General features: G+C 43.4%; 1 protein-coding gene across 3 annotated transcripts in view; it reads right to left on the reverse strand.

Moving 5' to 3' along the window:
• tfap2c (transcription factor AP-2 gamma (activating enhancer binding protein 2 gamma)) overlaps positions 1-13,558 on the reverse strand; it is an 84,328-nt gene that overhangs the window by 25,226 nt on the left and 45,544 nt on the right. For all 3 annotated transcript variants that reach the window (XM_078555504.1, XM_078555503.1, XM_078555502.1), the window contains exon 4: positions 8,527-8,752. In XM_078555504.1, coding sequence (XP_078411630.1) covers positions 8,527-8,752 — 226 coding nt within the window. The remainder of the gene's footprint in view (positions 1-8,526; positions 8,753-13,558) is intronic.

The raw sequence follows: 13,558 nt of genomic DNA on the forward strand, positions 1-13,558 counted from the left end.
GATCTCGAAGGTTTTCAGGGTGTGAGAGAGCTTTTTTTAAATTCGTTCATGGGACAGGGGCTTCGCTAACTAGGCCAGCATTTATTGCCCATCCCTAATTGAGTGTCCTTGAGCTCAGTGGCTTGCTAGGCCATTTCAGAGGGCATTTAATAGTCAACTACATTGCTATGGGTCTGGAGTCACATGTAGGCCAGACCAGGTAAGGCCATCAGATTTCCTTCCCTAAAGTGAGCCAAATGGGTTTTTACAACAATCAGCAATGGTTTCATGGTCATCATTAGTCTTTTAATTCCAGATTTTAACTGAATTCAAATTCCACCATCTGCCGTGGTGGGATTCAATCCTGGGTATCCAGAGCATTTCGTTGGGTCTCTGAATTACTAGCCCAGCAACAATACCACTACACCACCACCTCCTCACTCAGTGAGTGAGGTATGTAGTCAGGTCAGGTTGGGGTTGGTGGGGTTGCTTGGTTTGGGGTTCTGAGGGTGTCAGGAGTATGGGGCTTATGTGTGGGAGATGGTGAGTTGAGTCATGCTGTTAATCACTGAGTTACACCAGAGATGAAACAGTGCAACAATTCTCAGGTAAACATTTGGGTATTCAGTGCATATCTAGCCCAAGTCTCCGACATTGATATCGATGTTAGAGCCATTCCATGAGGTTCCCAAGAAGCGCAAAACAGCCCATCAGAAGTTTAAACTTCCAAGGCAATTACAGCGCATATGTGCGCACCAGGGCCTCTGATGGACCTTAAAGCATAAGAGTGGCAGACACCTCAGCATTCGCCACCACTGGCATCGGAAGTTCTGGTCCAATGTGTGAAGCAATTTGAAAGGTTTTTGAGGATTTTCTTTATGCTCAAAGTACATGAAAGGCTGTATCCCATTCACCAGTCCAATCCTTCAGAGTGATGGCTCCTGATATTATTCATTCTGTCAAATACTGTTGACTATTTCAATGCAAAAGTTCCAGTCATTATGACTTTACATACACGGAAAGAGAAGTGTTAAGTTAATTAAAGAGACCTCATCAATTCAGAGGGAACTAATCAATGCCTCACATTTTAAAAATTGCATGAGCGAACTCAAAATATTAATAAGGGGAGTAAGTTTTGGACAGAGATCCCGTTTCCATAGAATCATAGAATAGTGAAGCACGGAAGGAGCACATGGAGCCCATTGAATCCGTGTTGGCTCTTTCAAAAACAACTCAAGTTAGCCCCACTCCTCGCTCTTTCCCCATATTCCCCCCAAAATTTTCTCCTTCCAGTATATATCCAATTCCTTGTTGAAGGTTATGACTGAATCTGTAATCAGCACCCAGTCAGGCACTGTACTGCAAATCTTAACAACTCGTTCCATAACAAAATGTTTCCTCATGTCGCCTCTGGTTCTTTTGCTAATCAACTCAAATTTGTGTCAGCTTATTACCAACCCTTCAGCCACTGGAAACAGTTTCTCTTTATTTTCTCTTATCGAAAAGACTCATGATTTTAAACACCTCTATCAAATCTTCACAACTTTCTCTGCTCCAAGAATAATAACCAGTCTATTCATGTAACTGTAATCCTTCATCCCTGAAGCCATCCTAATAAATCCCTTCTATCCACACTCTAAAGCCTCCACATCCTTCTTTAAAGTGTGCGCCCCGAACTGGGGTCTATGCTGCAGCTGGGGCCAAACAAGTGTTTTAGCATAGCTTCCTAGCTTTTGTATTATATACCTCTATATATCTCTACATATACTTCTATTTTGTACTATACACCTCTATTTTTAAAGCCCAGTATCTCACATACTTAATTCACTGCTTTATTAAGCTGTTATGCTACCTTCAGATATATGTACATATACCACCCCCCCCAGGTCTCCTTCTTCTTGTATTTCTTCTTTATAATTGTAATATACAGCATATGCTCAGGCTTCCTACAAAAATGTATCACCTCACACTCTTCTGTGTCGAGTTCCACCTGCCAAGTGTCTGCCCATTCCAGCCTGTCTTTGTTCTCCTGAAGTCACTATCTTCATCACTGTTTACTACATTTCTCAGTTTTGTCACTGGCAAACTTGAAAATTGTGTCCTGTACCCCCAAGTCCAAGCTATTAACGTATATCCAAAACAGCAGTACTCCCAACACCAAATCTTAGTGAAATCCTCTATATTCAGCCATTCACTAGAACTCTCTGCTTTCCATCCCCTCACCAATTTTGTATCCATGCTGCTACTGTCCCTTTTATCACATAGGCTTTAATTTTGCTAACAAACCAAATATGAAACTTTATCAAATGCTTTTTCAAAAGTCGAAACACAATATAAGCCACACTGCCCTCATCCTCCCTCTGTTACCTCAACAAAAGTCAAACATGATTTCCCCATTACAAATCTGTGCTAACTTTCCTTTATTAGTCTGTGTTTGTCCAATTGGCTGTTAATTTTCTGGTTGATTACTGTATCTAACAGCTTCCTCACCACTGCCATTAAACTTATTGGCCTCTAATTGTCAGCTTCATCCTTCTCCACTTTTTTTAACAAGGGTGTAACATTTGCAATCTTCCAGTCCTCTGGCACCATGCGGCCTCCCGCCATATCTAAGGAGGATTGGAAAATTGTGGACAGCACCTCCACAATTTCTACCGTTCTCTCAGCAACCAAAGATGCATTCCATCTGGGCCAGGTGACTTATACAGTTTAAGTACTGTCACTGCTACCTTTCCAGTACCCGCTCTTTATCTATTTTATTTCATCCAAAATCCTGATAACATCCTTATTCACCGTGGCTTTGGCAAAGTTCTCTTCTTTGGAAAACACTGATGCAAAGTACTCATGCTGTGCCTTCTGCCTCCACCAACAAATATCCATTTCTGAAATTTACTTGCAAAGCAGGTGAGAAGAAACCAACACAATACCAGACACCAGCCAGGGTCTAACCTAATTCTGTCCTGTATCCAATTTCTCCACAGTGTCGTCTTACCTGTCCTATTGTCTCAGATTCTTCCTCGCGACTTTCTCAATCAACCAAGAACTCTTTCTGGCTCAGAATTCATGGAACTTCAAACAGTAAATTCCCCAAAATGTCAAGAGATTAAACAGTAATTAAATTTATATTTTCTGCTTGCTCTATCAATTTTGTAAATACCACACAAGCTTCATGAGCATAATGCTCCCTTTAAACAAAAGTCCCCCACCGGTAATGAATAAGAACACAGGAATTCCAACAGCAGGACAAGGCTCGTCCTTTAAATTAATCAACCCCACCCATTTGCCTTTTCATATACTTCAGCCTTACCTGCCAGCATTTAATTGCTATTCAAAAGCACTTATCCAGTGTGATTTACCAATCTTTCCTGGTAACTCATTTCACAATTCTGAAAATAATTCTCTCTTCTGACATTTCCATTTGTATCTTGTGTCTCTCTGGGATTTGAACCTGTGACTACAATGAATGATTTGTCCTGATCTGCTTTATTTTGATTGAGCACAATGCTATTTCAGCATTTATACAGCACCTTCCATATTTAAGCGTCTCTTTCACAGTTTGGACAATGGATTAGTGACCGTTGGTTACCCAAGGAAATTTTCCCTATCGATACTGAACAGTTTGTAGTAAACAACCTGGCACAATCAGTGGCTGGAGAATTTTAAGCTTTTGTCAAAATCAATCTATTTAAAAAGCTCGACAGATCATGTTAAGAGTTAGCAGCATAAATAGGGTGAGGCAGACCATGTTTGGCTCCTACAGAAGACTTGAAGCTGAGGGACAGCTGCAGTGTGGTCCTAAGGTCTGATCATTTACCCTTTGAAGTCCATCCAATGCATCCATAATTGACCTCTCCACCATCTGTAATTTGTTACACTGACTAATACACTAACTTGTCTAACACCCAATACTGGATGAGCAGAAATTTTCTATTCTTTGAGAATACCAAAGCCAATGTCTGCATGTCTAGTTCTTTTTAAAACTGTTTCTAAGGGTAAAATGTTACATTCTCCCGCTGGTGGGTCTGTGGGCAGTGGGGGACCTTAAAATTTCTCGGACAGCCTTCCCACCGGCTCCCACCCGTCCCGACTGCTCTGCAATTTTACACTTGGACAGGTGAGGCCTAGACCAGTTGCCCACCCTTGCCTCATTTGAAGCCTTTAAATGGCCAATTATTGACCACTTAAGGGCCATTTCCCACCCAATCTCAATTTTCAGGCTGGCGGGAGGAGTTCAGGGTGGGGGGTAGCCCAAAAATGAACCGTGTTCAGGCCTTGGGCAGGAAGAGGGCACAGCCATCAACAATCCCCCCCTTTAACATTGGGCACTCCCCCTGCTCAGAATGTCCAGCCCCCACAGTTCCTACCTCCCTCTCCCAGTCTCTCTACCAACAGCCCCACCTCACCCTCTGCCCAACTGCCTGGGCCTCACCTCCGCTCCCCATCCGGAGACCCCTTCACCTCCTTGTCCTGGACTCCCAGGATTTAGACTCCAGGGACTGCATGCAGTTCCATTCCTGTCCGCTGCAGGGACTAGACAGTTAGCCAATCAGATTGTCCAGCAGGTCTCTGACATGGGACTTCCTCCTGACTCAGGGGCGAAAGTCCCAACTCCAGCCAATTAACACTTGTTGGAGTGTTAAATGGCTGCGGGGCAGGCAGTAATGGTGGGGATGTGTTCTCTGCCACTCTTCGGATGTCAGGAAGGGAAACGTCACCATTCTAAAAATCCTTGCCTAAGATGGAGGACATCCGAGCCCTCAGCCTCAAATGAGAGTCTACATAAGGGTTTATCTGGAGCTGTGCAGTTACAAACACAGGGAGTGAAATTCGGTTGCAGCACTAACTTGAAACAGGCTCATTGTGTCTTGCCAGCCCAGAGCAAATTTACACTGAGCCTTCTCTTCTCTTCCATAACAGAAAAAGAGAGGAATTGGGCAGAGTGTAAAACGAACTGCTGATTCAATTAGTACAGTTCAATTTCACCACCAAAATATCCAATGTGACTTTGTGTGTTATTGTGAAAATTTAAAGATTTACACTTCACTACAATGAAAATTGTGGAGCTCTTGTCATGCACTGGGTAATGTTCCTGCTTCTAGACCAAAAGCTCTGAGTTTGATTCCCACCTCAGGACTTGACAGCCAAGAAAGGTGCATTCATAACACAGTCAAAACAAGTCGAGTATCAAACTGCAAATCCCTCCAACACTTGCCAATGACAGGTGGGGAGAGATTCCTAGTCGACCATGTGAAAATTGGAGCCTCTACCATCACTATTCATAGTTCCAGGCTCCAACATGTATGTAAAAGTAAATATTGCCACAAAACTCAGACTTGAACCCTTAATAATTTTAAAGATCTTTAATAGGCCACCCACAGTCTTCCCTTTCTTAGAGAAAAGCGTCCCAGCCTTTCCTGACAGTTATTACTTCTCAGTTTTAGAATCATCCTTGCAAATCTTTTTTTTTTCATTTTCTCTAGTGCCTCTACATGCTTCTCATATTTTAGAGACCAGAACTGTGCAGAGTACTTTAAATGTGTCTAACCAAGGTTCCATAACAACTTCCCTGAAGGAAGATGGTCTAAAATGTTCAAGGTGGCAAGGAACATTGGTAGACATCATACATGCTTTAGGCACTTAGTTATCTTAGATCAGCATTGTGGGATCTGGAAGGTGTTCCTGGTAAAGTAACATGAAAGTCGATGTGTGAAGTTCTCAGCCGCACCATAGCTACACACAGGGCTGTTCCCGAATCCCCAGGTGTCATCATTTGCTGCACACCTTCCCAACCCACATTTAAAACAGGTAACCCTGCACCAGAACTGGCAATGTGTGGCTTGTTTTTAACTGCATTATCTTGGCTCAATTGATAGCAACCATGGGTCAGTGCCAACCATTGGTTGACGATACTAAGGGAGTGCTGCAATACTAAAGATTGGACAAGGTATTAAATTGAAAGAAGAGCAGAAAGGTCTCCTGGTCAATATCTTTCCCTTAACAAGCATCACCAAAACTAAGCTTTCCTTGATGATATTGCTGATGCCATTTGGCTACAGTATTTAATTATATTGAGGCGTCAGGCATGGCCCAGTGGTTTGCATTGTCAAAGATTCTTTGTTCAAGCACCACTTCAGAGAGTTTAGCCTATGATCCAGCCTCTCACTTCAGTACAGGACCAACAGAGTGCAGCGCTGCCAAAGGTGCTTTCTTTCAGATGGATGCAAACTACCCCATGCACTATTCAAAGGGGAGCACGGGAGTTCTAACCAATATTTATCCCTCAACCAAAACTCACTGAAACAGATTGCAAAAGCTTTCCAGTTTCTCCATCACATATGTTCTGACAATGCCAATTTCCATACCACAGCTTCCTTATCTGAAGATTCCCCTTCATTGTGGTTGACAGGGTCCTCAACCACATCTGTCCCATTGCTTGCACTCCTGCTTTCATGACTTCCTTCCCCTTCCCACCTTGTCAGAGCACAATTGAGTCCTCACTTTCCACCCCACCAGCCTCCTCACTCAGCAGATCATCCACCACCATTTCCACCATCTTCAACATGATGCCGACACAAAGATATTTTCCCCATTCCCTCCCCTTTCATCATTCCAAATGGACCATTCCTTCCATGACACCCTGGTCCACTCCTCAATATCCCCAACACTCACTCCCCTACCCAGCCAACATCCTGGCGAAGTCCAAGAAATGCATCATCTGGTCTTTTACTTTTGTCCTTCCCACTCCAAACACTCCTCCTGAAGCAGTGATCTACTACTGCTTTTTTCAATTTAGTATGCTTTATTCTCTGCTCACAATGTGCTCTCCACATGGGGAGCCCAAACACAGATTGGCTGACTGTTTTGGGGAAGACATTCATTTAGTCTGTGCGATACAATAAACTTGACCCTGATCTTCTGGTTACGTGTCATTTTTATTCTCCACACACTCCCACTTTGACGTCCCTGTTCTCAGCCTCCTACACTGTCTGAATGAAATGTAAGCTTGTGGAGCAGCACCAGCCATTTTACAGCCTTCTGGACTCAGCATTGAATTCAGATCATAATTTCCGCCCGCATATCCCAGACATGAAAATGATTCTGCTTTTCCCATTTACACTTCCTCTCGGCACATTCTTTACTTGTCTCATTTCCATCTTCTTTTGCTTTGCACCATCATCCCTTCTGCCATTTAATCACTCCAGACTTCCACCCTATCACAGACCTTCCCACTCGTACCACCGCACCCCCACCACCGCAACCCCCGCCCTCTGCACTTGTTTAAAATCTGTTACATCTCTAACTTCTTCGAGTTCTGACAAAAGATCATCAACCTGAATGGGTGGAATCTCACTGGGTGCAAGCTTGGAGATGGGAAGGGCATGTCATTAGGTGGGATGGTGGTATACCGGAACCCCAACCCCTTCCTGCCTCTGCCAGAATTAAGTTCTGGATGGGAAGGTCCATGGTCAATCTTGCCCCCTGCCACCAATTGAGGCCCTTACGTGGCCAATTAATGACCATTAATAAGGGCCTCATCCTTCAGCCTCCCAGTGGCGGTGGGGGGGTGTCCGTTACCATGCGAAATGCACGGCACTAAAACCATGCGGTCAGTTTGTCACCTCCGAGGGGGCTTCCTCAATCAAAGTGCCTGATTGACTCAACATTGGGAAGGGTGGGGGGGGGAGAGTGCGTTGGGACCCACCCCCTGCTGCTTACACCCCTGCTCCCTTCTTAACCTGCGAAAGCCCCCTCCCCACCCCACATTACTTCCCTGTGGCTTGAGTCGCTGCACGATGCTGGGACTCCAGTAGGTGTTTTCCAGCAGCAGCCATGACCTCCCCTGTGAAACTGCTGAGCACAAGAGCTGCCAGCCTCTGACTGGCCAGCAGCTCTCGGTAGGCGAGACTTCTGCCCCTAGGGTCTTGATTCCAGGGGAAGGTCCTTCGCTGACCTCACCACTGCCTGATTGGTATGTGGTTCAGCAGGCCTTCCTGAAAAGAGGCAGTGCAGGTCTCTTGCTGGCTCTCCAGGCAGCAGGTGAGACTGCTAATGCCTCAATAAGATCCCACCCTTTAACTCCATTTCTCCCTCCTTTAACATTGCCAGGTCTGCAGAGTATTTCCAGCATTTTCTGTTTTTATGTAGTAAAACAAATTATCTAGTCATTTATTACACTGCTGTTTGTGGGAGTTTGCTGTGGCCTAGTTGTCTGCCATTTTCCGACATTACAACAGTGACTATACTTTAAAAATACTTAATTGGCTGTAAAGTGGTTTGGGACTTCCTAAGGTCATAAAAGGTGTTTTATAAATGCAAGGTTTTGCTTTCCTCTTTATAAAACAGTTATTAAACTCCAGCCAAAGCAGATTTTTGAATGCATTCCAAAAGTAATTTACTTAAATATTGGAGTACTATCGATATTCACATATTTACTAATTTCTATTATTGCAGCTCTCAATCTTAAAGCACATTATTATAAAGCATCCCTCTCCCTTGTCCCCGAAAAATAATTAACAGCCAGCTTTTTTCTGCAGTTTCTTCACTCACCTCCGCAGGACTCCCCCAAGAAGGGATGCATTCAGACACTCAGGTGGAGACAAGCGCCTCTGGACTTCTGCCACCGTCACCTTGTACTTGGATGTAGAACTCAGGAGCGAGAGCCGACCAGGAACTGAACAAAAGACTTCATTGGGATTGGTAACTCCCCCGGTCAAATTGTCCTTCTGGTAGGACAGTGCAGACAATGCTGTACTTTTGGACATTGATATTGGCCCTTGGAAAGGAAAAACAATATAGGTTAGTTGGTAGATTAACGAAAGGGCACAAATAATAACTCTGGCTGCACTTAGGTCTGTGATAGCCAGAGAGTGGGCAGCTTTATGTCCTTGAGCCCCATATTGTAAACAGATGGGAGCTGGGTATTTATAAACTCTAACAAAGGGCTAAGCATTTTCAGCATGTTTGCCAAATATGTTTGCTTACAGGAAACTGAGAGTGTGCATTCGTTAAGGGAGATAGGGAAGGAGTTTGAATTAAGTATGCGAGGCATACCAATTCAAAAGCACATCCACTATGCTGTGTTACAGGTACCATGGAATTCAACTGAATTGAAAATATGGGATTATACCAGTGCGAGTTCAACTACAGAAAGACTCCAGCTTTAGGCAGGCTGGCTGATGCAAAAGTTCTAAGTCAGAAACTAAAGCTCAGGAATTATGGTTCTTATTATAAAAATGAACGCCCAGACTTCTAAGCCTCTCTAAAGCTGGAACCCAATAGCAGCACCCAAACAAGCAGAGCCAAATCCATTAAGGGACAAGTCAGCATCTGCCACCAACTCACTACAAGGACACTGTCAATCTTTGCAATTTCTCCATCCACAATTTACGTGAAAAATTGCATGAACAACAACAGCCTCCATTTATACAGGATCTTTAACATGGTTGAATGTCTCAAGGCATGTCACAGGAGCATTATTGAAGGAAATTTGAGACTGAGCCACATAAGCAGACATTACAGGCAGATGATCACACTTGGTCAGAGATTTAGAGCAGCGACGAAGAATGAAAATATGGAGAGACTTAGGGAAGGAATTCCAGAGCTTTGATAGCTAATGGCATTGCCTTCAATGGTGGAGCAATTAAACCTGGCGATGTGCAAAAGGCCAGACTTGAAGGATTTGAGAGGGTGGTGGGGCTGGAGGAAGTCACAAAGATAGGGAGGGATGAAGCCACTGGGGTTTGAAAACAAAGATGAGAATTCTAAAATCGAAACATTGCTTGACCAGGGCCAAAGTAAGTCATTGAGCACAGAGATGATAGGTGAACAGGACTAAGTGCGAGTTAGGGTATGGGTAGCAGAGTTTTTAATCTGCTTAAGTTTATGAAGGGTGGGAGATAGGAGGCCGGCTGGAGGTGCTGGATAGTCCAGCCTTGAGGTTACAAAGACATGGCTGAGGGTTTCAGCAATCACAGATGTCCAAATGTTAACCTTAAGCCAATCCATATTGATAAAAATCAGTATGTTCCTATCTGGCAGGAAAGAGAAAACATTTCTGGATGCTATGAAGTGAGTCACCAAGGTGAAATTATTGATACCTCCGGTCTAATGGATATTTTCTGTTCTTGAGAATTTTTGTAGCCTTTTACTACCCTGGCACAGAGGAACTGAATCGAGTATGTACGGTTAAAGCAGACATTTTAATACCCCCTACAACTGAAGTGTATCCACCATTCCTCACACACTGTCTTGGCGGAGGGAGGAATGTTCACCAAGAATACAGGAGAGCTCTCTGTTCTTCTTCAAATCATTCTAAACCTTTAACATCCACCTAACCAGGCAAACATGGCCTAACATTATACATGGAGGAAGCCACCTCTGGAAATGCAGCACTCCTTCAGTACTGCACTGGAGTGCCACTCTGGAGTATAGAACTGATATATCAAATGTAATGCCTTGTCGACCACAAATGCATTGTGAGCGCACTTTCTCCATTACACACCTTCCCAATTATACAAGTTTACACAAATTTCCAGCTGAGAGAGGGATGGGCTACCAACCACACAAGACAGGTCAGAAAGGTATACTATTCACACTAACAAAAGTGAAATAGCTGTGTGTCTCAGTGTAATTCATGCTATAACAGTTCTTAGACATGAATGGGAGATACTTGTCCAGTTCCGTTTAATAAAAATTGCGCCCCTTTCAAAGTCCCAGCAGTATTCTGTGGTCGATTAAAGACAATATCACGATATCCACTAAAAAGTGGCATGAAGCTGTTCCTTTGACCTTGACCTGAAGTATTCTTTTCAGTTCTGGTCTTGATACTACGAAAACGGTATTGAAGAAGTGAAGAAAGTGCAGGAGGGATTTACAAGGATGTAAATAAAATGAGAGGATGTCACTATCAGGAAAGGCTGAGCAGGTTGACTCTCTTTTCTCAGGAAAAGAGAAAACAAAGAAGGAAACTCGATCAGTATTTAACCTTATGAAGGAGTTCAGTAGGGAGGAATGTGGAGAAATTGTTCTCAACTTGTGAGCAGCTCTGATGTCTTAAAGCTTTCTATCCATGTATACCTGTTCACATGTGCCTAGAATTAATAGGTGAACCCACAATGTGTTTAGCCAATCCCTTGTGAGCAATTGCTGCTTTTTATATCATTATAAAAACACACAGCACGGGAGTCCAGAACAGGTGGACATGAATATACAATAGTTACTTACAGATCAAATATAGAATTTAGGATCTTTACACTGACAGTGGTGAGAATGTGGAACTCGCTGCCACATGGAGTGGCTGAAGCAGAGTACTGATAAGTTTAAGGGGATGTACAGTATACATAAAGAGGACGGGAGTAGGGACAGAGGAAGAGGACATTAGAGTAGGAGTGGGCTTGTGTAAAATATAAACACCAACATGGATCAACTGGACCAAATGGCCTCCTTCTTTGCAATGCTACATAGTTTAACATACTGGTGCACACAGTAAACCATATATCCAAGGGTTTGTTAGATACAAGGCACAGAGGAAAATATTAACTTTCATGTCTTGTAAGAGGCCTTTCAGGTCCTATTTGTCCCCAGCATGACAGATACTGGACTTCCAATCAGAAGGGCAAAGATTGAATCCCAGCTTGGCTACCAGTTGAACTTGCCCCTTGTTGTTGAGTAATTCATGTCAGTTGACAACTGGGTTATTTTTTATTTAGTTGAGCCACACATGGAAAAACTCCAAAGGTCCCAGATTCAACTCCCCAGTCAGGACCGAGTACTCTGTGGCTCAGTCTTGACTCCGTGGAGCTCCGCACATCAACCTACCAGCGCCTTCAAAACTTCTAGGGAGGAGCTGATGCAGCTGACACTCTTTCCTGTGATTTACTTATGGTTTCATAGCGAATATCCTAAATTCTTTTAATTTTGTCCCTCACTGCCAGCTTGTATACCTTGCTCAATAGGCACCAAATGGTCTTATATCACTAGAGCTTTACTATACATTTGCCAATGGTGTGGGACACAAGGAAATCAAATATTTACAATAAGGAGATTTAAAAACAGAGGTAATAGATGTCGACCATCTATACATACTTATACACATCAATATTAATCTCAGGCAGTTATCTAAAATAGTTCCTTTATCACTCTATTCACAGCTTAGCAGCAATCCAGTAGAAGACTAGTCTGTAATCATTTTATACTCTGCAAATTGTGTTACAAGCAACCAATCTGGCACCATTAAAAATGGCAAACCAGGAAATATTTACATTTATATAACGCATTTCACAACCTCAGGAGGCCCCAAAACATTTCATTGTCAAAGAATTTCTTCTGAAGTGCTGTTTCTGTTGTAATGCAGCAGCCACTTTATGCACAGCAGGGTCTCACAAACAGTAATAAGATAGATAGAAAATTAGATAGATAGACAAGATAGGCATCAGCCCCAATGCCAGGGAGAACTCTCCTGCTCTTCCTTTAAAGTGTTACCCGATATTTTATATCCACTCAAATAAGCTGGGTCTCAGTTTAACATCATAACAAAACTTGGCACCATTAACTGTGTAGCTCTCTCTCAGTATTGCAGAGCATCAACATAGTTTATGAGTTCAGATCTCTGCAGTAAAATTTGAACCTCCGACTCAGAACATGAAGACTTCATGATGACACAAATATCCTTGTGGATAAATAGAACCCATGTTCCATATCATTGACTGGTGCCCAATAACCCAATAAGCGACATAGACCAGGATTTTCTGTTCGCCCCCGCACACCAACGCATAAAATGACACGCAGTGACATCGGGCATGCATCCCAGCGTCACCGCGCGTCATTCCGATCTTTCATTTAGCGGGCGTGCAGCCGAACTGTCAAAGGCCATTAATAAACTAATTAAGTGATTTGACAGGGCTGCCCGTCCAACCTTAAGGTTGGTAGGGGTCAGGTGAAAAGCCCAGGCGGCCTTCGCAGTTTTCATGAAACTTCATCCACGGGCAGGATGAGATTTCATGAACGGTTTATTAAATTAATAAATATTTTTTAAACATTTGATACACATGTCCCAGCTCATGTGACGCTGTCACATGAAGGGGTATATGTAAATGATTTTTACCTTTTTTGTTCTGAATTTTGAAACTGAACTTAATCTTCCTGAGGCAGCTCCATGCCTCAGGGAGATTTCTGCACTCCTTTGCGCACATGCGCAAAAGAGCACAGGCCCCAACTCTCCCTCCTCCCCCAGCACGCACAGGTAGTGCTGAGCGCTATGAGGCATGTGTCACACTGGGTGGGCCTTAATTGGCCCATCCACGTAAAATTCTTCCCACACTTAACCCTGTTTCTCTCTCCACAGATGCTGCCGGACCTGCTGAGGTTTTCCAGCATTTTCTGTTCTTTAGTTCAGATTTCCAGCATCTGCAGTATTTTGCTTTTCTCCTTTACCCCGTCCTGAAAATGATGTTGATAATGGCTGAGCAGCAGAAGTCTGTGAATGATATTTGAACACATTGAGGATGAGGCTTCTGGCCTGGCCAATTTGACCACCAGAACCAGACTAATGGCCAAGTAAAACTGCAATGGACAGGTGGAA

This window comes from Cetorhinus maximus, chromosome 13 (assembly GCF_964194155.1).
Source record: "Cetorhinus maximus chromosome 13, sCetMax3.hap1.1, whole genome shotgun sequence".
NCBI classification, from domain to species: Eukaryota; Metazoa; Chordata; class Chondrichthyes; order Lamniformes; family Cetorhinidae; genus Cetorhinus; species Cetorhinus maximus.